Below are 21,230 nucleotides of genomic sequence, written 5' to 3' on the forward strand. Positions count from 1 at the left end.
AGCCATAAAATGATATAATGTAGTTATTATACATGACATGATTTTTTTATTAATTTATTTACTGTATATGTGCAATGCAATAAATAAAATATGTAGGGATATTATTATTACGATTCAAAAGAATTCTTTATTCTTTATTTATATTTATATTCTTTATATATTATAAGAATGATCAAATTTTTTTAAAATTTATCTTATTACGCATATTTATCAAATTTTTCTTATATTCCCGAGGTCTAGAGAATAAGAAAAAAGAATATGAATTTAAGGGAACATTACAACATATATCTCAATTTTTACATGTTGTCTTAGTTTTATCTCAACATTAATTTTTTTATGAGGTATCATAACGTTAGTGATTTAGTGTCAAATTTATCCCGTCGTAAACATTCCATCCATATTTTATGAAAATGCTGATGTTGCCCGTTAATTGCTCAATGTATCACAACCTTTCAATATTTCCTCAATTTTATCCTAACATTTTTATTTTTTTCTCAATTTTATTCCAATATTTTCATAATTTTTCAAATTTATCGAAATGTTGAGATAAAATTGAGAAAATATGAAAAGGTTATAATAAAACTGAGAAGCAACAAAAGAGTTAGGATATATGGTGTAATTTTTTCCTTATATCGAGACGCATACACTTTCCACGTCAGTATTTTCTTAAAAAATGGATAGAATTTTTTACGGTGGGATAGATTTGAAACAAAATTATTAACGTTAGGATATCTCAGAAAAAAATCGACGTTGAGATAAAACTAAGATAATATGTAATGGTTGTGATACTTGACGTTATTTTTCCTAATTTAAATTTACATGCATTTTTTTTGTTTTTTAATGAAAAAAGACACTTGTCACTCTCTTCTATTCACCCCAATCCAATTAATCGAAGATGAAAAAATCAATAGCATATGATTAAATTGACGAATCGAACAGTCGAACCAATAACCAGCGAATTTCTAATCAAAATGGAAGAGATCTCCACCCGCCTATGGTGGGACCCACTGGTGGGGCGGTGAATTTCTCTCCTTTCCTTGTCATCAACGGTAAATTTGAGGGCAAACTCGACATTTCACCACAAAACCCCGCCACCTCCGTATAATCTTCGCAACCTCCCCATCCTTTCACTTCCGCATCCTCACACCTCTCGCCGTTTAGAAAAACCTAAGCCTTCCTTCTCCGATCCTTCCTTCGCCGGTTAACCTCGCATCGGATTCCGTCGCTCTCAGCTGGGCATCGCCATGGGCTCCAAGCCGAAGATCGATCCTCACGATGATGGCGCCAGCCCCGGGTAAGACTCCCCATCCTCGCACAGATACGCACATAATCGGCGGAATGAGAAAATCAATACAGATAGGCTGAAATTCTGAGGATTCTTCGTTTTGAGGGCGTGGTTCCGTTTCCTGATGGGCTTGTTGAAGCCAATCGCTTTGCTTTCTTGTTGTTTCAATTGAATTGCCTTTGAATTTTGGCTTCTGTTGATGTGCAGGAAGATCTTCATCGGTGGACTGGCTAAGGACACGACATATGGTGAGATTTCTATCTTTTGGCTTTTCTTTTATGTTTATGAGGTGGTAAAGCATTCATATGTCCGAATTGTTTACGTGTGCTTTTTGTTATTATCAATTTTCGAAAAGAATTCCGAATATGGACTGAGGGGTTTTATGTTTTCTTGTTGGGCAAAAGCTATAAGTGTTTTCCATGTCAGAGGTTACCCGCAAAACTTCAAATCAGGGGAGAGGATTGTTTCAGACAACTTGCGAAAACCTTTTCTATTTTTTTTTTAAAGAAAAATTCTTTCTATAGAGGGGTCACGTATATTGGTTAATATGTCCCCAACCTGCTTTCTTTTGGCACTCTTTGTATGAAATTTGAAGCCAAACGGGAGTTGGCTTTCAAAACTGCAGGCTTCATATGAGGTGCTCGATAAATTTTGGCAGTAGTTGTACTACAACTGATGACAAATTACTTATTTTTGGTGTTATAGCTGAATTCAATAAGCACTTCGAAAAGTATGGGGAGATAACAGACTCTGTGATTATGAAAGATCGGCACACAAGTCAGCCCAGGGGCTTTGGGTTTATAACATTTGCAGATCCCTCAGTTGTTGACAAGGTTATTGAGGATACTCACATCATTAATGGAAAGCAGGTGAGGAAGGTCTTTGATGCTTTGCTTTGGAAGTCATTCAGCAAGACTTGCTGGTTGCTATGCTTATTTTTCTATGCTTCTGCTTTTTCCTTTTGGTTTTTGCTACTTTAGAATATATAGTATTAGCATGGTTTCATGAGTATATCATTTAAAAAGGAAGAAAGAAAGAAAGAATGGGTTCCTGAAAGTATGTATTTGAACACTTCAATTTGCCTTGATCTGGTATCTGTTAGTTCGTGATTGTTTTGGATGTACTAAAAATTAAGAGTTATATCTATTTAGGTGAAGCAATTAGAATGATTACAGGCATGGAGTCTTTTGGATGATTATTGATCTTTTAAAGCCATCTTTGTGGAGCAGGTTGAGATCAAAAGGACTATTCCTAAAGGTTCAGGACAATCCAAGGATATTAGAACAAAGAAGATATTTGTTGGTGGCATACCATCAATGGTAACTGAAGGTATGTATGTTTAACCTATCTGTTGGATGACTCTCCCTTAAATGTAGTATGATATGCCCATGCAATATTTGCCAATTCTACATGGGTTTTTGGTGATTTCTTGTGGCCTTTTACTGCTGTGCAGATGAGCTAATGGAATTTTTCTCAAAGCATGGAAAAGTGGTGGAACACCAAATAATCCGTGATCATGTTACCAACCGTTCTCGAGGTTTTGGATTTATTATCTATGATAATGAAGAAGTTGTGGATGAACTGTTATCTAAGGGAAACATGATTGACATGGCTGGTTCTACGGTGAGTACAGATACATTGTTCCTAGTACATGGACATGTGCACAAATTTTTGCTCGCTAATGGAATAAGCATCAATTGTCCCATCTCTACAAGTCATCTTAGTAAAGCTCGTATAATGGATTTTCCACTTACATAGATGAGCTCCTTTAGTTGCTTCTATTCTCACTGACGTGGATATTCTCTGTAGGGGGTAGGCCTTACGGGGCAGGGATGCCATTACAGATTCTGTCAGCACTTGTTAGGTTAACTAAGTTGCTTTATTGTAGGTGGAGATCAAGAAAGCTGAACCAAAGAAACCTTCGCATCCCCCACCTGGTCCTGCATACAGTAGCCATTCTAGGGGCCGCAGTTTCAGTGATAGCTATGCCGGTTTTGGTCCTTATGATAGCTTCGATGGAGGGTATGGACCTGGTCCTTTTAGGTCTCAGGGAGGCTTTGGTGGTAGGCATGCTGGTGGATATGGTTATGGCATAGGAGAGTATGCTGGTGGTTATGGATTAGGGGGTTACAGAGGTCAGTCTTCCCTTGGTTATTCTAGTCGTTTTGGGCCTTATGGTGGCGGGTTTGGTGGGAGTTATAGCAGCGGTGGTCTAGGTGGTTATGGTCGAGGAGGTGAAGGCTATGGTAGCTATGGAGGCCCAGGCTATGATGGCGGCTATGATTCTGGGCCAGGACCTAGTTATGGTGGGCCTGGTGGGATGTATGGAAGAGGTGGCTATAGCGGTAGTGGTCGATACCACCCTTATGCAAGGTAGAGATACCCAGGCAGTTTGATGATGCAGTTGCTTTAGTTTTTCCATAGAAGTTCAGTACAAGACCCGTAGATGTGCGTCTCCTCTACAGTCACTCTGATAGGCTCTTCTGCAAGTACTAGAAGTCTCCGATCTATTGCCAGTCAGGAAGAGGCTTTTGACAATCTACTAAGTGTTGGAGTAGACTTCAAATTTACTTGCTGGATTAGATAGATGAATATTATAGATTGCTCTGTTTTGGTATCAGGGTTCCTTTCTTTAGCTTACTTTGAACTTTAGTTTGCTATGAAGACTTAATATTATGCTACTCTGTTATCTAGTTTGATTTAGATAGGCCATGATAGTCTTTTTTAGCCTTTTACAACTATATTTTCTTAGCATGTGAAGCCATGTCATACTAGGAAGCTCATCTCCAAATCCCTTACAAAAATTTAGAAAATTCATGAAAAGTGCTCTGCCTTTGGGCTTACATTGGGCTAAAGTACGAACGTGATGGAACGTAATCCCCCTATGGAGCTGCCTCATTTTGCATGATTTTTCGTTTCATTTCTACTAATTATAAGGAACTTGTCTAGTTTTCTTGGTTGCCTGATGGTTTATTGTGCAGTCACAGTGGCCACTAAACTGGTTGGCTTGGATCAGTTCATCATGCTCTAATTCTTCATTGTGCATAATTAGAGAAAATTTTATCGACGCTCTAATTTGCATAGTGGTACATAATTAGGGAAAGTTTATCGGGACTTGCAGAAAGTTTTCTTTCGGGGGTTCTCTATGTGTAGTGGGCGGGGACCTTTTCTTATTTGTATTGTAACGATACGCTAAATTGTACTGATGTTTAAGCTGGAGATCTGCGTTAGGGATTGTGTAGTTTTATGAGAAGATAGATAATGAGTGTAGTAGTAGGTATTACTATTTGGAGTAGCCCTTTTCAGGTAATCTGATGTAACGTGAGATTTGTGTCTCTCTTCTTGGAGTCTCTAGGTATCTGCCGAGGCTCGAGATTTTGTTAGTTTCTCCTCTCTGTTTACAAAGTTGTAAAGTTCCTCTGATCAACCGCTCTTGTATAAAACAACGAGTTTAACAATGGCAGTTTCTGCTGCGAGTGAATTCATGTTACTTTTGTTGGAAGTTATGATTTTGATGTACCTTGAACCCGAGTAAGACTACGAGGTTTATTGGAACGTTAAGCACAAATTGATTCGATTTCATTTGTTCTCAGATAGATAGGTTCAGGAGCTCTGACAATCTAGAATCACTTGTGAGACGTAAAATGGAAGCTTGTACAAGATAAAATGGAATCCATTGTTCCTAAAAGCTCATTCATCCGTGAAGTAAATCATAATTCAAGATCTTGCAAAGCTCACATCAGTCGTACCAAATGTACTGAGTCAGACGAGGGCAATGCAAAATTTGTATTGGCGGCAATTTTGACAAACCATAGGTATGATATTGGCTTAAACCTCAGCGGCCCTTGCGAGTTATGATACGATTTATTTGTAATATAAGCATCGTATTTTTTGTTCGTGGCTGTATAGTTTATTTATTTATTTATTCATCAACGTCTTTAAAGTACTTACACGTAGTTCGAAAAATTAATTAAGTTGAATTACTTAAATTCGAGTAAATTTATTTATATTTGAAGTGAATTATACTAATTTGTAAGTAAATTATAATGATTTTAAGGAAATTTAAGTAAAATTGAGTATACTAAGGCAATATTTTCGGTGGTTGTTCAATAAAATTTTCCATGGACTTGTCTTTTTCTTTTTCTTTTTCTTTTTCTTTTTTTGGGTGAATGCACTTTTCTCTTCTTAAAAAAATGGAACAATCACTAAAATCTCCAAAAATTCATGTAATTTGTATATATATAAGTAATGATTTTCTAAAATTTGTACAATTTAGCCAAACTAATATATCATCGTTCCCCTCACCTGAAGGGCTTCTCCCGTCCGACATGGAAGCTCTCTGTCTTTCCTCTGTCTCTGCATCGGCCTCTGCTTCTTCACCTGAAGCTCTCCTCCACAGCTTCAACTCGCCATGGGAGCTCAAGCAGGTCCACGCCCACCTCGTCAAGTCCAAAGCCCCGCTCTCGTCTCTTCCCCTCCCCCGCGTGGCCACCGTCTGCGCCTCCTCCCGGGCCCACTTCCTCTACGCCCACCGGCTCCTCACCCTCGTGCACGGCCCCGCCTCCACCACTCCCCTCTGGAACTCATGCCTCAAAGCCCTGGCCGAAGGCGACTGCCCCTCCGAGGCCCTTTCCCTCTTCTACCGTCTGAGGGAGCTCGACGTGCTGCCCGACACCTTCACCTGCTCCTTCGTGCTCAAGGCCTGCACCAAGCTGCTTGACCTTGACAACGGCAGGATCATTCATGGGTAGCTTTAAATAAACTCTCTCACGAATGCTTTGTCGAGGCTGCAAAATTTGATGATTTTTCCTTTTTTTTTTTGCTCTGCAAGATATTGAATTGCGCTGCTGGGTTGTCCTTTGATTCTGGGAAAAAAAAAACTTCGACAGGTACATTGAGAAACTGGGGTTCAGATGGAACTTGTTTCTTGAAAACACGATTGTGAACCTGTACGGTCTGTGTGGGGAGATGGGAGACGCACGGAAGCTGTTCGACAGCATGCCCCAGAGAGATGTCGTCACTTGGAACACGATGATAACCCACTCGGTGAAGAGGGGAGACATTGACAGGGCCCACGGATATTTCGTCCGAATGCCCGAGAGGAGCGTGAGGTCTTGGACTGCGATGATTTCGGGCCTCGTCCAGTGCGGAAAGCCTGAGGAGGCGGTCCAGTTATTCAGGGAGATGGAGGGAACAGGTATGAGGCCGAACGAGGTGACCGTGGTGGCGCTTCTTGCGGCATGTGCCGATTTGGGAGTGCTTGACCTTGGAAGAGAGGTCCACGAGTTCTCTGATCGAAGCGGGTTTAAGAAGAACACTCATATCTCGAATACTTTGATCGATATGTATGTGAAATGCGGGTGCTTGGAGGAAGCTCGTAGAGTTTTCGATGGCATGGAGGAAAGGACGATATTCTCGTGGTCTGCAATGATTTACGGGCTTGCCTTGCACGGGCAGGCTCAGGAAGCTCTGACATTTTTCGACCGCATGGTCCACATAGGGATGAGGCCCAATGGAGTGACCTTTGTCGGGCTCCTGCAGGCTTGCAGCCACATGGGATTGGTTGATCGGGGCCGTGAATTCTTTGCCGAAATGACTCGAGACTACGGGATAGTCCCTGAGATTGAGCATTACGGATGTGTGGTCGATCTGCTCAGCAGAGCAGGACACCTTCAGGAAGCTCGTGAATTCATAGAGAACATGCCTATGGTTCCTAACGGGATTGTGTGGGGAGCCCTTCTGGGTGGATGCAAGGTCCACAAGAACATTGAGCTCGCCGAAGAAGCGATTAAGCATCTTTCGGAGTTGGACCCACTCAATGATGGCTACTATGTCGTCTTGTCAAATATTTATGCTGATGCTGAGCAGTGGGAGGATGTAGCGAGGGTGAGAAAGTTGATGAGAGCTCGTGGGGTGAAAAAGACACCAGGATGGAGCTCGATCACCATAGACGGGGAGATTCACAAATTTGTTGCCGGGGACTCTGCCAATGACTGGATCGAAGAGATGTCCCTGACATGGGAGACGCTCCTCGGGAAGATGAAGTTGAGGGGTTATGTTCCTAATACATCGGTTGTCCTTCTGGACATGGAGGAGAGCGAGAAGGAGAAATTCTTGTCCCGGCATAGCGAGAAGGTCGCACTGGTTTTCGGGTTAATTTACACGAAACCTGGGACGACCATAAGGATCATGAAGAACCTCCGAGTCTGTGAAGACTGTCATGAGGCCTTTAAGATAGCGTCACAAGTCACTCGTCGAGAGATAATCGTGCGGGACCGGAATCGGTTTCATTTGTTCAAGGATGGCATTTGTTCTTGTCGGGATTACTGGTAATTAAGGCTATCGAAACCGAGTTTCCTTGCCTCAAAATTTGAGGATTCACGGAATCGGATGCTAAGAATTGGAAAATTCAGCAACCCATTTAAAGTACCTAAACTTAAGTAGAGATTCCTGTATTTTCAAGTAAATAGAATTTTTTTTTTCCCGATGTGCAATATAATTTTTATAAATAATAAATTTCATTTATAACCAATTTCAGAAGGAAAATCAATAAAAAAAATCCAAAACATTTCGACCTAAAAAAAGAAAAAAGGTTATCAAGCCGAATAACCTTAAAGAGCGAAAGAAACCCCTCTTCCCAATTGTTTTCCTATAATTATCCCTATTGTTTTTTCCTATAACAACTCCTATGAAGGAAATTTCATTTGGACTTAGAGTAACTCATCTCATTTCTTTCCTTTCATATTTTTTTTTTTTTAAATACGAATCACTTAACCATGAACAGCATTAGATTATGGGGCATCCTTTGACCCTGATACCGGGAGCGGTTGGACACGAGGCCAACGGGCAGTGGTCGCCGGTCATGAGGCCCCACCACTCGGGCCCGAATATGTCTTTTGATTGGAGGGTGAAGTAAAGCAACACCCCGAGGAAGGCGACTCCGACATCTAAAGCCGCTGATAGAATATAGTTGTGTCTTGCCCACCATCCTTTGTGCTTATTGAATATATAGAGGTTGAAGAAGAGCCCCACGGCTGTCCAAGTGATGTAATTAACCGTTCTTGCCGGTGGCATCATTTGGGTGGCTCCAAAGATGACGGGCATGTTGACATAGGCAATCCATTTCTTTTCCGGGAACAACTTGGTGAGGGCCCATACAGGCACAGGCGCGAGGAGCCCGATTAGGAAGAGCCAGTTCATCTCGGGGTAGTTTCCAAGGTTGGTAAACATGCGCTTTGGACCTATGACTCCCCATATGATAGAAGCACTGTAGAACACATCGTCTCCTGGGCAAGTCCATGGGCTGCCCTCGGGTAGCATGGATGGATTGCAGATGTGATCGACTGTTGTCAGAAGCCACCATGCAGTGCCAAAATAGACACTAGAGGCGACAACCGTCCCAACCACCTGTGGATTAACGATGACCAATGTTGGAATATTCTTCGAGTAATAAATTATCTGGCTTGCCATGCCATTCTACAGCATGTCACGGCAAGATTTTTGGAAGAACAGGATGTTTTGTTTTTCACGAGTGTAATGCTCCACTGCTTTTAGCAACAGTACATCTTCGAGCATGGATGGTGCCGGCAGTCTGGTTCGAAAGGAATCAAGTGTGAATGGGAAGTACTTACTTGTACATGGAACATCGATTTGGGCGCGATCTTCATGTAATGACCCAACTTGAAGTCACCAATAAACATGATAGCTTGGGTCATGCTGATATACCCGTATGTCTTGAAAGCCACATTTGCAAGTGGTTTCCCGGGATAGAGGTAACCTATCACTAACTCCGTGATGACATTCAGCCCCAGTTCCTGCATATTTTTGGAAGATGACAATATCAATACTTAAAGTTAGTAGCTTTAGTTACTTTAGATTTTCCAGTTCCTAGAGAGGAATTTCATCTCAGACAGGTAGAGCTGTTGATTACCATGTTGGTTGTTGCTTTGATTATTCCAATAGGCAACGTGAAGACCAAAGCAATCCCACAGGCGAGCAGGACTCCCCACCACGGGAGCTGGAGCTGCTTGTCGAAACCCTCACATGCCCAAATGGCGAGGGCCACCATTGAGACCAAGATAATGTAGAACCACCACTGCGGGACGTCTTCATAGTTTTGCTTCATCAGCCTTGTGTGCACGTCTCCGATCTGATTCTTCAACACCTCTCCGGTCTTCTTCCACATTTTCCAAATGTTCCTATGCGTTTTCATGAACTGGTTAGCTGTATGACTTCACCGCTCACTTACTCGGAGTGTTTGCATCACACGTGGTACCCAATGTGCCTGGTTGCCTATCCCGTGGCCAAACAAATTTTAGGGGCCATAATTGATTTTGTACATCGTCGTTTTTTAAAAACTATGGTTATAACTCATTGGTGTTGGAAGAGGACAAGAGTACTTACTCTCCGTGGAAGAGTGCAACATGGGATATAGTTGCTGCCAATGAGGCGAAGCTTAGCCCATAAATTAAGGCAAAGAAGACGCTGAGGTACAGTTTGCTGTAACGATCATAAGCCACCTGGTTGATGTCAAAAGTTTGATGGTTGAGGATCCGGGAAATGTCGTAGATGTGGCCTCTGTTGTCGAACGTGTGGGAGGAGATGATTGGGAACTTCTGGGCATCATAGACATTGTTCCAGTACAAGAGTGGGAGGACAACATAGACCAGAAGGACGAACCCAACAAATGTGTTGATAATGGCAAAGGCAGGAAATGCCAGTGGGCTCCCCAGGAATCCCACGACTGTGGACCAGTCCAAGCCAAACGACCCAAGCCCTAGCCCGTGCAGGCCCGACCCAATCTGCTGCGCCATGATCGAGTCTTTCCATAGCAGGCACACTAGTGAGATGGTTGAGATTGTCGGGAAGAGGTAGGCTGGGACGATGTAGTAAGCGAAGCTCGAGACGAAGACTAGGAGGAAGAATTGCAGCCTCGTCTGGCCTCCCTTGGCTCTCTTTTCCTTCTCATGCAAAACCCTGTGATGTGCGCAAATCGTTTCAGCTCATGACTGATGATGGAGACCGAAAGTTTTGTGTGCTGCGGAAAAAGTTTTTCTCCAATTCTTTCTGAAGAGGACAACGCGTTCTCCGGAATCCATCACTGAGAAAACTTACGAATCTTGAAGAAATTAATTTTACTGAGAACCTTACGATTTCATTACGAAGTACGTACCTGAAGAGGGAGACTTGAAGGAGTTGGGAGGGCCACCACATGTAGGGCGAGTCTACAAGATACTTCCTGATTAGGCCAGCCCATCCATATCCTAACATCTGAATTTCATTATATATGTTCATCTTGTCAATGTTACGTGAGACTAATATATGTCTGAATTTCGGTATACCATGAGGTAGTATAAGTACCTGAGTTGTCTGGGACAGCAGGAAGCCAGCAAAGAGGTGGATGTCCCGGTGATAGAAAGCCTTGACGGAAGTGATGATGTGGAGCGCGTAGACTCCATTGGCTCCCGAGTTAGCGAAGATGGTGATGAGCACGTGCTCCTTGATGTTGAAAGGGCCTGGGTTCATCGAGAAGGACCAGCTTGTGAGTGGAACCTTGATGGGCTGTGAAGGCAAGGTCGCAGCCATGAGCTTCCCCACGGGAAGGACCACGATCTGGGCTGAGATTGACGAGACGTACAGTTGGTTCTGGCGGTACCCAAAGAACTTGTTCACAAAGGCCAGGAGGCAGCATGAGGCGAGGCCCAGGACCCATGTACGAAACGTCAGGGCGGGTAGGGCGGGGTCATCGGTTGTGGGTACTATCATCCTCACCTCCTCCACTGGGCACTCATCCTCATCATCCTCTTCTTCGACATCTGCAACCGAAATATATATATATATATCTGCAATTAGTGATGATCTGTTTGACAATGTCGTGACATAACATTTCTTTGAGAAACATATCTCACAATTTCTTACACGAATGTTACACGACCCAACAATATCACCAAAACCGGAAAGAAAATCTCATTTTGCTTCTCGCATGAGATGAAGAAGGCTTTAGGCATATAGGAAATGTAAGAGCTGCGTTATATATGGATGTTAATTTGCATGCATTAACAAGACACAAGACACGTCCAGCCAATTCGTGTTTTCAAAAGATCAGTGGAAGGAAAGAGAAGGATTAATGGCCTTTTGTTCGCTGTAGGAGGCGGGACTCACCATCGTCGAGGTCAACATTGACGTCGGAGGAGTAACGGTGGTACTCGGGGGAATCATCGGCATTGGCCATGCCGCTGGTCTCTCTCCCCTCCCCTGACGGAGCTTCTCCCTCAGCGAAAAGGCTCAAAAGGAGGATGATAGAGCAGTGAAAGGAAGAAGCCTAATTTGGTGCCAAATGCAAACCGAAACTATTTATTTTTTATGAACAAACTTCTGTTTAAAACCGAGTTTTATGCCTGAAATTTCCGACCATACTTCACTGAAAAATGTCTATTCTTAGTATACAACTAAATTGTCTTCTCTAATCAAATTCCTCTCCATGAAAAATAACCGTCGACTTCCACAACTACCAAAGGTCAGGTCAATTTCCATATGATAAGCTAAAACCAGAATTCTCCCAAATCCCGCAAATTTTCTATGGAAATTGGAAAAAAAAAAATCGAATTACAGCTGCAGAAAAAGAAGAAAAAATGGGAGAACTGTCAAATTCTCTCATTAAATTATGGCGACAGCAAAAGAAAGAAATAAAATAATAACTGAAAGGTTTATTGTCATTCTTTTTTCTTTCTGATCCGTCCGGTATTTCATACATCCTATCTTTTATCCCATGCATGGAGTTATGTTCGGCTTAACGCTCTCTCTCTCTCTTTTTCCTTTTGCCTTTTCCCCTTATGGAATGCGAGTTTCCCAATTTGTTTCATCAAATTTTACGGAACTAGGAAGATTAGTGATAAGGCTAACTGACTAAGGTTGAAAGCACGAAAAGGCACGAGATCAAACTCGGACATAATAAGAAATCTCATGGTGTCATATGAAAAATAAAATAAAATCTGAAGCAGTATAAAGGAGAAAGACGGTAGGACTCCTTTCATATGGGATGGATGTAATTCTGAAACCAATCCATAATTTCTATTAATTAATTTACATTACTTGCAACTTCTTTTCCTTCCATATGTACAAAATGAACATCATAGATATAAAAATAATGCCACACAGGGGATTTAATGGCATCAGAGTGCAGGACATCCTTGGACCTTGATCCCCGGAGCGGTGGGACATTTGGCCAACGAGCAGTGTCATCGGCCTGAAGTCCCCACCACTCAGGGCCAAAGATGTTTCTGGACTGAAGGGAGAGGTAGAGGAGCACCCCGAGGAAGGCCACCCCAGCATCTAAACCAGCTGATAGAATATAGTTATGCCTCGCCCACCATCCCTTGTATTTTTTATAGATAAAAATGTTGAAGAAGAACCCTACGTTGCTCCAACTGATGTAAGTCACTCATATGGCTGGTGGTGACAATTGGGTGGCCCCTAGGATGATGGGCATGTTGATATAGGCAAGCCACTTCTTCTCCGGGAAAATCTTCTAGAGGGCCCAAATAGGCAAAGGAGCGAAGAGCCCGATCAGAAAGAACCAATATATCTCAGAGTTGTTTCCTAGCTTGGTAAATATGCACATCTGACCCACAACTCCCCATATGATGGAAGCATTGTAGAACACATCGTCTCTAGGGCAGGTCCGCGGGCCGCCTTTGGGCAACAGGGACGTCTCACAGATGTGCTTGACTGTAGTCAGGAGCCACCACGCAGTGCCGAAGTAAACACTTGAGGCAACCGGTGTCCCAACTAACTGTAAAATGATGACCAATTGTCGGTTATGCTCGTTGAGATTTTCAGCAACTGCAATTGAAGTTTTACAAGTCAATATGATATTGGACCAGCACAAGCAAATCATCCAATGTCGTGAATTATCATTCATTTATATTGGTCACCCTAGTTTTTTATTTTTTATTTTTTTGGAAGAATAATTGGGTGGGTCTAGTTTGTTAGGTGTAATGTGCAAAGCATCAAAGGTTTTTAATTTGACTTGTGTCAAGCAGTGCATTCGTTGCGTTTCTGAAATCGATACTCGGATCTTCTTCCAGGTAAAAAAAAAAAAAAACGAAAACAGGAAAAAATGGCCAGCTTACTTGTGCGATGAACATCGACTTAGGAGGGATCTTCATGTAATTGCCCAACTTGAAGTCAGAAACAAATGTGAGAGCTTGCGTCATGCTGATATACCCATAGGTCTTGAAAGTGACATTTGCAAGAGGCTTCCCGGGATATAAATAACCTATCACCAACTCCCTGATAATATTCAGCCCTGGTGCTTGCATATTGTTGACATGACATTACGAGTTACTAAGATCAACTTTCTTCCCCATTCGTGAAATCGAGTTATGAGATAGGTAGAGCTCTTCAGTACCGAGTTGGTCGTTGCTGCAATTATTCCAACAGGCAATGCGAAGACTAATGCCATTGCACAGGCGAGCAGGACTCCCCACCATGGGAGCTGGAGCTGCTTGTCAAAACCTTCACAGGTCCAAAGGGCGAGGGCCACCATTGAAACCAAGATAATATAGAACCACCATCGCGGGACTGCATCGTGGTTCTGCTTCATCAACCTTGTGTGCACGTCCCCAATCTGGTTCTTGAATGCCTCTCACGTTTTTTGCCACATTTTCCAAATGCTCCTGTTACCAAGACATTATTTCGGGTCAATGGTTAATGCCATCACAAATGACGAATTAGGCCTATTTATGATCATAGGTCACGGTTTTTAGATAATTATTCAAACAACTCGTCACCTATTAAGAGTTCAATGATCCTTGTTAAGGTAAAAAAGTACAGGGATTAGTGGCTTACTTTCTGTGGAAGAAGGCAACGTGGGAAAGAGTTGGAGCAAGTATGGTGAAGCCCAACCCATAGTTTAAGGCAAAATTGACGCTAAGGTAGAGCTTGCTGTAGCCATCGTAAGCAGCCAGGTTGATATCGAAGTTCTTGTGGTTGAGGATTCGAGAAATGTCGTACATCTGCCCTTCAGAGTCAAAGATGTGGGCAGAAATGATCGGGAACTTCTTGGCATTGTACACATTGTTATAGTACAAAAGCAGGAGGACGACATATATCACATGGAAGAACCTGACAAGGGTGTTGATAATGGCGAAGGCCGGATAAGCCAGCGAACTCCCCAGGTAGGAGATTGTGGCCCAATCTAAGGTGAAAGAGCCTAAACCAAGCCCATGGAGGCCCGATCCGATCTGTTGGGTTGCGATGGAATCCTTCCCTAAGAGACACAACACGGAAATGGCTGAGATCGATGGGAGCAGGTAACCCGCTACGATGTAGTAAACAAAGCTGGAGACAAAGGTCATGTGGAAGAACTGCAAACTCGTGTGGCCTCGCCTCTGTCTCTTTTCCTTCTCATGCAAGGTCCTGCAATGTTTTGCAACTTATCATGTTAGACTCGAAATAGGGAAGAGACACAGAAGACTGCAGAAAGCTCCTTCAGTTTTCAATTCTTATATGCTGTGATCTGTTCTCCCGTTTTCATCAAACCAAACGTCATTTAAAACTTTAACAATGAAACAAAGCTGCATTTGCTAATCCAGGTTTCGCTAAGATCTAGATCCCCGAGGACTCGTGAATCTCCAGAAAATCGAGAGAAGGATGAGGTTTAATATTTCAAAGTACCTGAAGAGAGAGACTTGGACAAGGTTTGAAGGCCATCACATGTATTGGGAGTCCACATGGTACTTCCTAAACAGACCAGCCCATCCATATCCCAGCATCTGTATAATGATATATGGATCATTGCACCTACAAAATGTAATTAATGAGCTAATGAACACATGGAAATGAAACTTGAGTTGTCTGAGACGGCAAGAAGGCAGCTGTGGGGTGGATGCTCCGGTGTGTTGAGTTATGGAGCCTGAAGTACTGTGAATTCGGATCGGCCCATTGGTGATGTAATTAGGGTTTGTTCCCTTTATAAACAACAATATATATCTCTTGTAACCCTAACTCAAAATAGTGTAATACCTGCTTGGAGGTGCCCCCAGAGGTAGTTAGAATTTTTGACGAACTAGGTAATCAATTCCGTGTGTCCCTTTTGCTTTTTTATTCATATTGTCTTCTACTATCGTATATTTTCCGCAACAATTGGTATCAGAGCTTGGGTTTGAATCAGAGCAATCTACGATGGACGGAGGAAAATTGATGATCGAAAAGTTCGATGGATAGGATTATGGGTTTTGGAGGATGCAGATCGAAGATTATCTTTACGGTAAAGATTTGTGGCAACCTCTAGAGGATAAGTTGATCGGGATGACAGAAGCGGAATGGAAGGTGTTGGATAGGAAGACGATGAGCGTGATTCGTTTGTTGCTATCGCGGAACGTGGCGTTTCATACAACGAAGGAGAAAACCACCAAAGGTATACTGAAGGTTTTAGCCGATATGTACGAAAAGCCATCAGCGGCGAACAAGGTTCATCTGATGCGGCGGCTGTTTAACCTAAAGATGTCGGAGAGTACTGCTGTTGCCGAACATCTGAATGAGTTCAATTTGATAACGGCTCAATTGACCTCAGTCGCTATTGATTTTGATGACGAAGTAAGAGCCCTAATTTTATTGTCGTCTCTACCAGAAAGTTGGAGCGGAACAATCACAGCTATTAGTGCTTCAGCGGGGAAGGCGAAATTAAAGTTTGATGAAGTTCAAGATCTGATAATTAGTGAAGAAATTCGCAGAAAAGAATCAAGGAAAACTTCGGGATCAGCTTTGAGTACAGAAAATAGAGGCATATCAGAATCAGGGAATTCGCATCAAGGCATATCGAAGTCGAGAAATAAATCTAAGTCAGAACAAGACAAAAGTTCAATTGAGTGCTAGAATTGTAAGAAACGTGGTCATTACAAGAATCAGTGTAAGGCACCAAGAAAGGAAATGAAAGACGACAACTCAGCGAACGTGGCAACAGAGGAGATTAGTGACGCATTGATCTCGAGTGTCAGCAATCCGTTGGAATCGTGGGTTTTGGATTATGGAGCATCATTTCATTCCTGCCCTAATGCCGATATTATGGAGAATTATACTTCTGGTAATTTTGGTAAGGTTTATCTTGCTGATGATGAGCCTTTAGAGATCGCAGGAAAGGAGATGTTCGGATTAAAACACTGAATGGACTCGTATGGTAGTTGCGTGGTGTGAGGCACATTCCTGATTTGAAGAGGAATCTGATTTCTGTAGGGCAGTTGGATGACGAGGGTTATGACTTGTCCTTTGGCTCTAGTTCCTGGAAAATAATCAAAGGGGCCATGGTGGTGGCTCGAGGTAAGAAGGAGGGTACACTGTACATGACCGTGAACAACCATGATAACATTGCACTTGTCAGTGCAAACAGCGATGCAGATTTGTGGCATTGCAGGCTTGGCCACATGAGTGAGAAGGAGATGAAACAGTTATGTTCAAAGGGCAAACTACCAGGTCTAAAAATAGTTGAGCTCGGATTATGCGAGGATTGTGTATTCGGGAAGCAGAAAAGAGTCAGTTTTTCGAAGGCTGGTAGAACTTTGAAGGAGCAAAAATTGAAGCTGGTACATAGTGACTTATGGGGACCAGCACCGGTCACATCTCTTGGTGGCGCATCATATTACATGACCTTCATTGACGACTCCACGAGGAAGGTATGGGTTTATTTTCTTAAACGTAAATCTGACGCTTTTGATGCTTTCAGAAAGTGAAACGCTTTGGTCGAAAATGAAACAGGCTTGAAGGTGAAATGTTTGAGATCTGATAATGGTGGAGAATATGAGCTCGATGAGTTCAAAGAGTACTGTGTTGTGAATAGCATTCGCATGGAGAAAACTGTTAGAAGAACCCCTCAGCAGAACGGGGTTGCAGAACGAATGAACAAACCTTAAATAACGTGCTAGGTGCATGCGATTGAAGTGTGGGTTACTGAAGACATTTTGGGCAGATGCAATTAACACTGCTGCTTTCTTAATTAATAGAGGACCATCAGTTCCTTTGGATAACGACATACCAGAGGAGGTTTGGAGTGGTAAAGAGGTAAACCTATCATTTCTCAAAGTTTTTGGTTGTGTTTCGTATGTTCATGTTAATGCTACTGCTAGAAGCAAACTGGATGCAAAATCTGTGAAGTGTACTTTTATTGGATATGGCGGTGATGAATTTGGTTATAGATTTTGGGATGATCAGAATCGAAAAATAATTCGAAGTCGAGATGTCATATTTAATGAGCATGTTCTGTACAAAGACAGGTCGGGTGCACCAGACATTGATAGTGCAGGTACTCAAGTTAAAAGCCCTCAGTTTGTTGAATTGGATATTCCAAACTCATGTGTTAGCAAAATTCAGAATGACCAGGAGGTTGTTGTTGAGACAGAACCAAGTACACTGGTAGTTCCGTTGAGGAGATCAGAAAGACAACATCACGCATTGGAAACGTACTCGCCCTCTTTACACTATCTTCTGTTGACTGATAGTGGTGAGCCAGAATGTTATGCTGAGGCTATGCAGAGTGAGCACTCGAGCAAGTGGGAGCTTGCAATAGAAGATGAAATGAATTCTTTAATGTCCACTAGCACTTGGGAACTAGTTGAGCTTCCAAAGGGTAAGAAAGCATTGCATAACAAGTGGGTTTATAGAATTAAAGAAGAGGCGGATGGAAGCAAGCGTTACAAGGTAAGGTTGGTTGTGAAGGGTTTTCAGCAGAAACAAGGTATTGATTATACAAATATATTCTCTCATATTGTGAAGCTAACTACTATCAGATTAGTTTTGAGCATAGTTGCTGCAGAGAATTTATTATTAGAGCAGATGGATGTAAAAACAGTATTTCTTCATGGTGGTCTTAACGAAGACATATATATGAAGCAACCAGAAGGATACTTGTCCGAAGGTAGCAGTGAGCTTGTGTGCAAGCTACAGAAAAGTTTGTATGGTTTGAAACAAGCCTCGAGACAGTGGTATATGAAGTTTGATGGGTTCATGCATGAGATTGAGTTTGTCAGATGCAATGCTGATCATTGTTGCTACTTCAAGAGGTTTGACAATAGCTTTATTATTTTGCTATTATATGTTGATGATATGTTGATAGCAGGCTCTTGTGCTCAAGAGGTGTATAAGTTGAAGAAGCAATTGTTCAAACAGTTTGAAATGAAGGATCTTGGAGAGGCCAAACAAATCCTAGGTATGAGGATTAATCGAGATAAAGTGGCAGGAAAGCTGTTCATTTCACAGACTGAATACATTGAAAAAGTTTTGAAGAGATTCCGTATGGATACAGCAAAGTCAGCGAGTACTCCTATGGGTAGCCATTTTAAGCTATCAATAAGGGATTCACCTAAAAGTGATTCAGAGCGTGCTCATATAGAGAAAGTTCCCTACGCTTCAGCAATTGGAAGTATTATGTATGCTATGGTGTGTACTAGACCAGATATTGCGCATGCAGTGGGAGTTGTGAGCAGATATATGAGTAATTCGGGTAAGCAGCATTGGGAAGCAGTAAAGTGGATCTTCAGATACTTGCGAGGTACCACAGAGAGGGTTCTATGTTTCAAAGGCTAGAACATGGTTTTGAATGGTTATGTTGATGCTGACTTGGCAGGTGATCTTGATAAAAGGAAGAGTACAACTGGGTACGTGTCTACTTTCAGTGGTACATCGGTTTCTTGGGCTTTTAAGTTGCAGAAGACAGTGGCTTTGTCTGCTACAGAAGCGGAGTATATAGCAGTGACAGAGGCTAGTAAAGAAATGATATGGCTGTAGAATTTCTTGTGTGAACTGAGGAAAGAGCAAAAAAATAGTATTCTTTACAGCGACAGTCAGAGCGCTATTTTCTTAGCTAAGAATCAGCTTTTCATTCGAGAACGAAGCACATTGAGTTGAAGTATCATTACATTCGACATCTCTTGGAAAAGAAGGTTTTGCAATTGATGAAGATTCGTGGAAGCGAGAATCCTGCTGACATGTTAACTAAAGTTGTGACCTTAGAGAAGTTGAAGCTATGCATGGCTTCAACTGGCCTTAGAACTTGAGGAGTTCAAGAATTGGCGCCGGTGGTAGTAAGCCTTGACGGAAGCGAGGACATGGAGTGCGTAGACTCCATTGGCTCCGGCATTAGCGAAGATAGTGATGAGAACGTGCTCCTTGAGGTTGAACGGACCAGGGTTCATCAAGAAGGACCAGCCCATCAGTGGGACCTTGATGGGCTTCGAGGGCAGGGTCGCTGCCATGGGCTTTCCTAAAGGCGGGGCAATGATTGGGACCGAGACCGAGGTGATGGAGAGCGGGTTTTGACGGTAGTTGAAGAACTGATTCTCAAGGGACAGGAGGATGCACGAGGCTAGCCCGAGAACCCATTTCCTGAAAGTCAGGGCAGGCAGCGTCGTGGACATTGTCAGTCTAACTTCCTCAATCGGGCTGTCTTCCTCTCCATTCCCTGCATGTATTGAGAAAATATGGCTTTTTCACTTTTAAACAGTATTGATCGTGCAACATATATATTCTCTCTCAAGAGCCTGTCACCGAGTCGAAACCCGAGATTTTTTTTCTTCTTTTTATGAGACGAAGAAGTTTCTATTCCAATCATACGGGAAATGCAAAAGCAATGTTATATCTTGCTGTTAATTGGCATAAAAACACAATATGACACGACACGACACGACGCCACAAGTTCTTGTTTCTTTTGCAAAAGCTGGTAAAAGCAAACGAGGCTGATTTGATTTCATTTCACAGGTGGCGATAGGAAAGCAGTTGATGGTACTTACGTTGAAGTGGATGGACGGATAGCGGCTGTGCCCGGGGGAATGATTGGCCATGCCGTCCTTCTGTCCGTCTTCCTCTCCTCGCCTCCCCGACGAAGATTCTGCCTTAGATAAGAGGCAGTTAAGCGTAAGATGATGGGGAAGAGCAAAGGGAAAAGCCTGCTTTGGTGCCAAAATAACAGAAACTATTTATACTTAACTCATAGAATCTATTTGGTTCCATATCCCTCCGAATCTTAAGGGTTATCTATTCTTAGTACAAAGCATAAAGTTAAAATTCACTATTCTTTTCTTCAATTTTATTGGATTTACTGGAAAAGGGGAATTTGTCAAAATTCACTATTATGAAACTTTCCTGAAATTGCGAGCAAGTGACTGTCAAAGACTCACAGACAGAATTGAGAAGCATTGCCTCACTCAAAAAAAAAAAAAGAAAAAAGAAGAAGAGAGAATTGATAAGCATTCGAACAACAGCGCAGTGAATGATTAGTTGGCTCTCTTCTCTGTCGTAAGTTGTTACTTTCCCTTAAAATTCAGGGGCATCATCAATATGGATTAATGTAAGTGGTTTAACACTTGCTTCTTAGTCTTGTGCATAAAATAAATCCATAATTAAAAGAATTTTATCCCTTAATGAACCGACTAGGCTTAGTTGAGACCTATTTGACTTCCGGATATCGGACTGCACGCCGAAAAATTCAGGGTCATCGACTTCTGAAAAAATTGAGCAAATAGTTAATTTGCGAAATAAAATTTATTTAATAGATTAATATTTATCTTTTTAGTATTATTTATGATTTACTTTTAATTTATTTAAAGACATTTTATCTTGGAGATCAGTTTTTTTGAACATTATATTTGTATCTCTAACGGAAACTATTTGCGCTCTTGGAATTCCTCTAACATTCATTTGCTCGACCAATATGGATCCCTACTGCATGATGACCGAGCGGGATATGTTTACTCAAGTTATGAGATACGACTTGGATGCCCAGGACCTTTCTTTTGGCTTCAATATGTGGTCCGGATTAGTTCACCGCAGTATTCAGGATTTGTCGGAGGCATCGCCTCTCGGCTGAAGAGTCGGGCAGAAAACTGTTTACAGAACTGACATCGTCGAATTTCCATTAGATGGGCTGGCGCCCATCATGTGAAACGATAAATCGAAA

The 21,230-nt window shown here is 42.2% G+C and overlaps 3 protein-coding genes and 1 pseudogene across 4 annotated transcripts; 2 read left to right on the forward strand and 2 right to left on the reverse strand.

Moving 5' to 3' along the window:
* The first annotated feature begins 1,115 nt into the window (after window positions 1-1,115).
* LOC116189967 (heterogeneous nuclear ribonucleoprotein 1) lies at window positions 1,116-4,740 on the forward strand. Its single transcript, XM_031519638.1, has 6 exons — window positions 1,116-1,294; window positions 1,493-1,533; window positions 1,991-2,154; window positions 2,515-2,614; window positions 2,739-2,908; window positions 3,174-4,740. Exons 1-6 carry the CDS (start codon window positions 1,245-1,247, stop codon window positions 3,660-3,662), a joined length of 1,014 nt encoding a protein of 337 aa, XP_031375498.1. The 5' UTR covers window positions 1,116-1,244; the 3' UTR covers window positions 3,663-4,740.
* A 179-nt stretch (window positions 4,741-4,919) lies between these two features.
* Window positions 4,920-7,810, forward strand: LOC116189941 (pentatricopeptide repeat-containing protein At5g66520-like). 2 transcript variants are annotated; one of them, XM_031519635.1, is made up of 3 exons: window positions 4,920-5,100; window positions 5,597-6,032; window positions 6,175-7,772. In XM_031519635.1, exons 2-3 carry the CDS (start codon window positions 5,614-5,616, stop codon window positions 7,616-7,618), a joined length of 1,863 nt encoding a protein of 620 aa, XP_031375495.1. In that variant the 5' UTR covers window positions 4,920-5,100; window positions 5,597-5,613; the 3' UTR covers window positions 7,619-7,772. The 2 variants fall into 2 exon arrangements, with proteins under 2 accessions (XP_031375495.1, XP_031375494.1); XM_031519634.1 differs by lacking the exon at window positions 4,920-5,100 and having other exon boundaries at window positions 5,459-6,032; window positions 6,175-7,810.
* Window positions 7,811-7,995: 185 nt separating this feature from the next.
* Window positions 7,996-11,829, reverse strand: LOC116189925 (oligopeptide transporter 1-like). Its single transcript, XM_031519633.1, has 7 exons — window positions 11,447-11,829; window positions 10,646-11,100; window positions 10,458-10,555; window positions 9,689-10,261; window positions 9,216-9,483; window positions 8,917-9,099; window positions 7,996-8,692 (listed from the first exon to the last, which is right to left on the reverse strand). The coding sequence occupies exons 1-7, from the start codon at window positions 11,514-11,516 to the stop codon at window positions 8,072-8,074; spliced, it is 2,268 nt and encodes a 755-aa protein (XP_031375493.1). The 5' UTR covers window positions 11,517-11,829; the 3' UTR covers window positions 7,996-8,071.
* Window positions 11,830-12,456: 627 nt separating this feature from the next.
* Window positions 12,457-20,115, reverse strand: LOC116202623 (annotated as a pseudogene).
* Window positions 20,116-21,230: the final 1,115 nt, after the last annotated feature.

Source organism: Punica granatum, chromosome 1, assembly GCF_007655135.1.
Source record: "Punica granatum isolate Tunisia-2019 chromosome 1, ASM765513v2, whole genome shotgun sequence".
Taxonomy (NCBI): Eukaryota; Viridiplantae; Streptophyta; class Magnoliopsida; order Myrtales; family Lythraceae; genus Punica; species Punica granatum.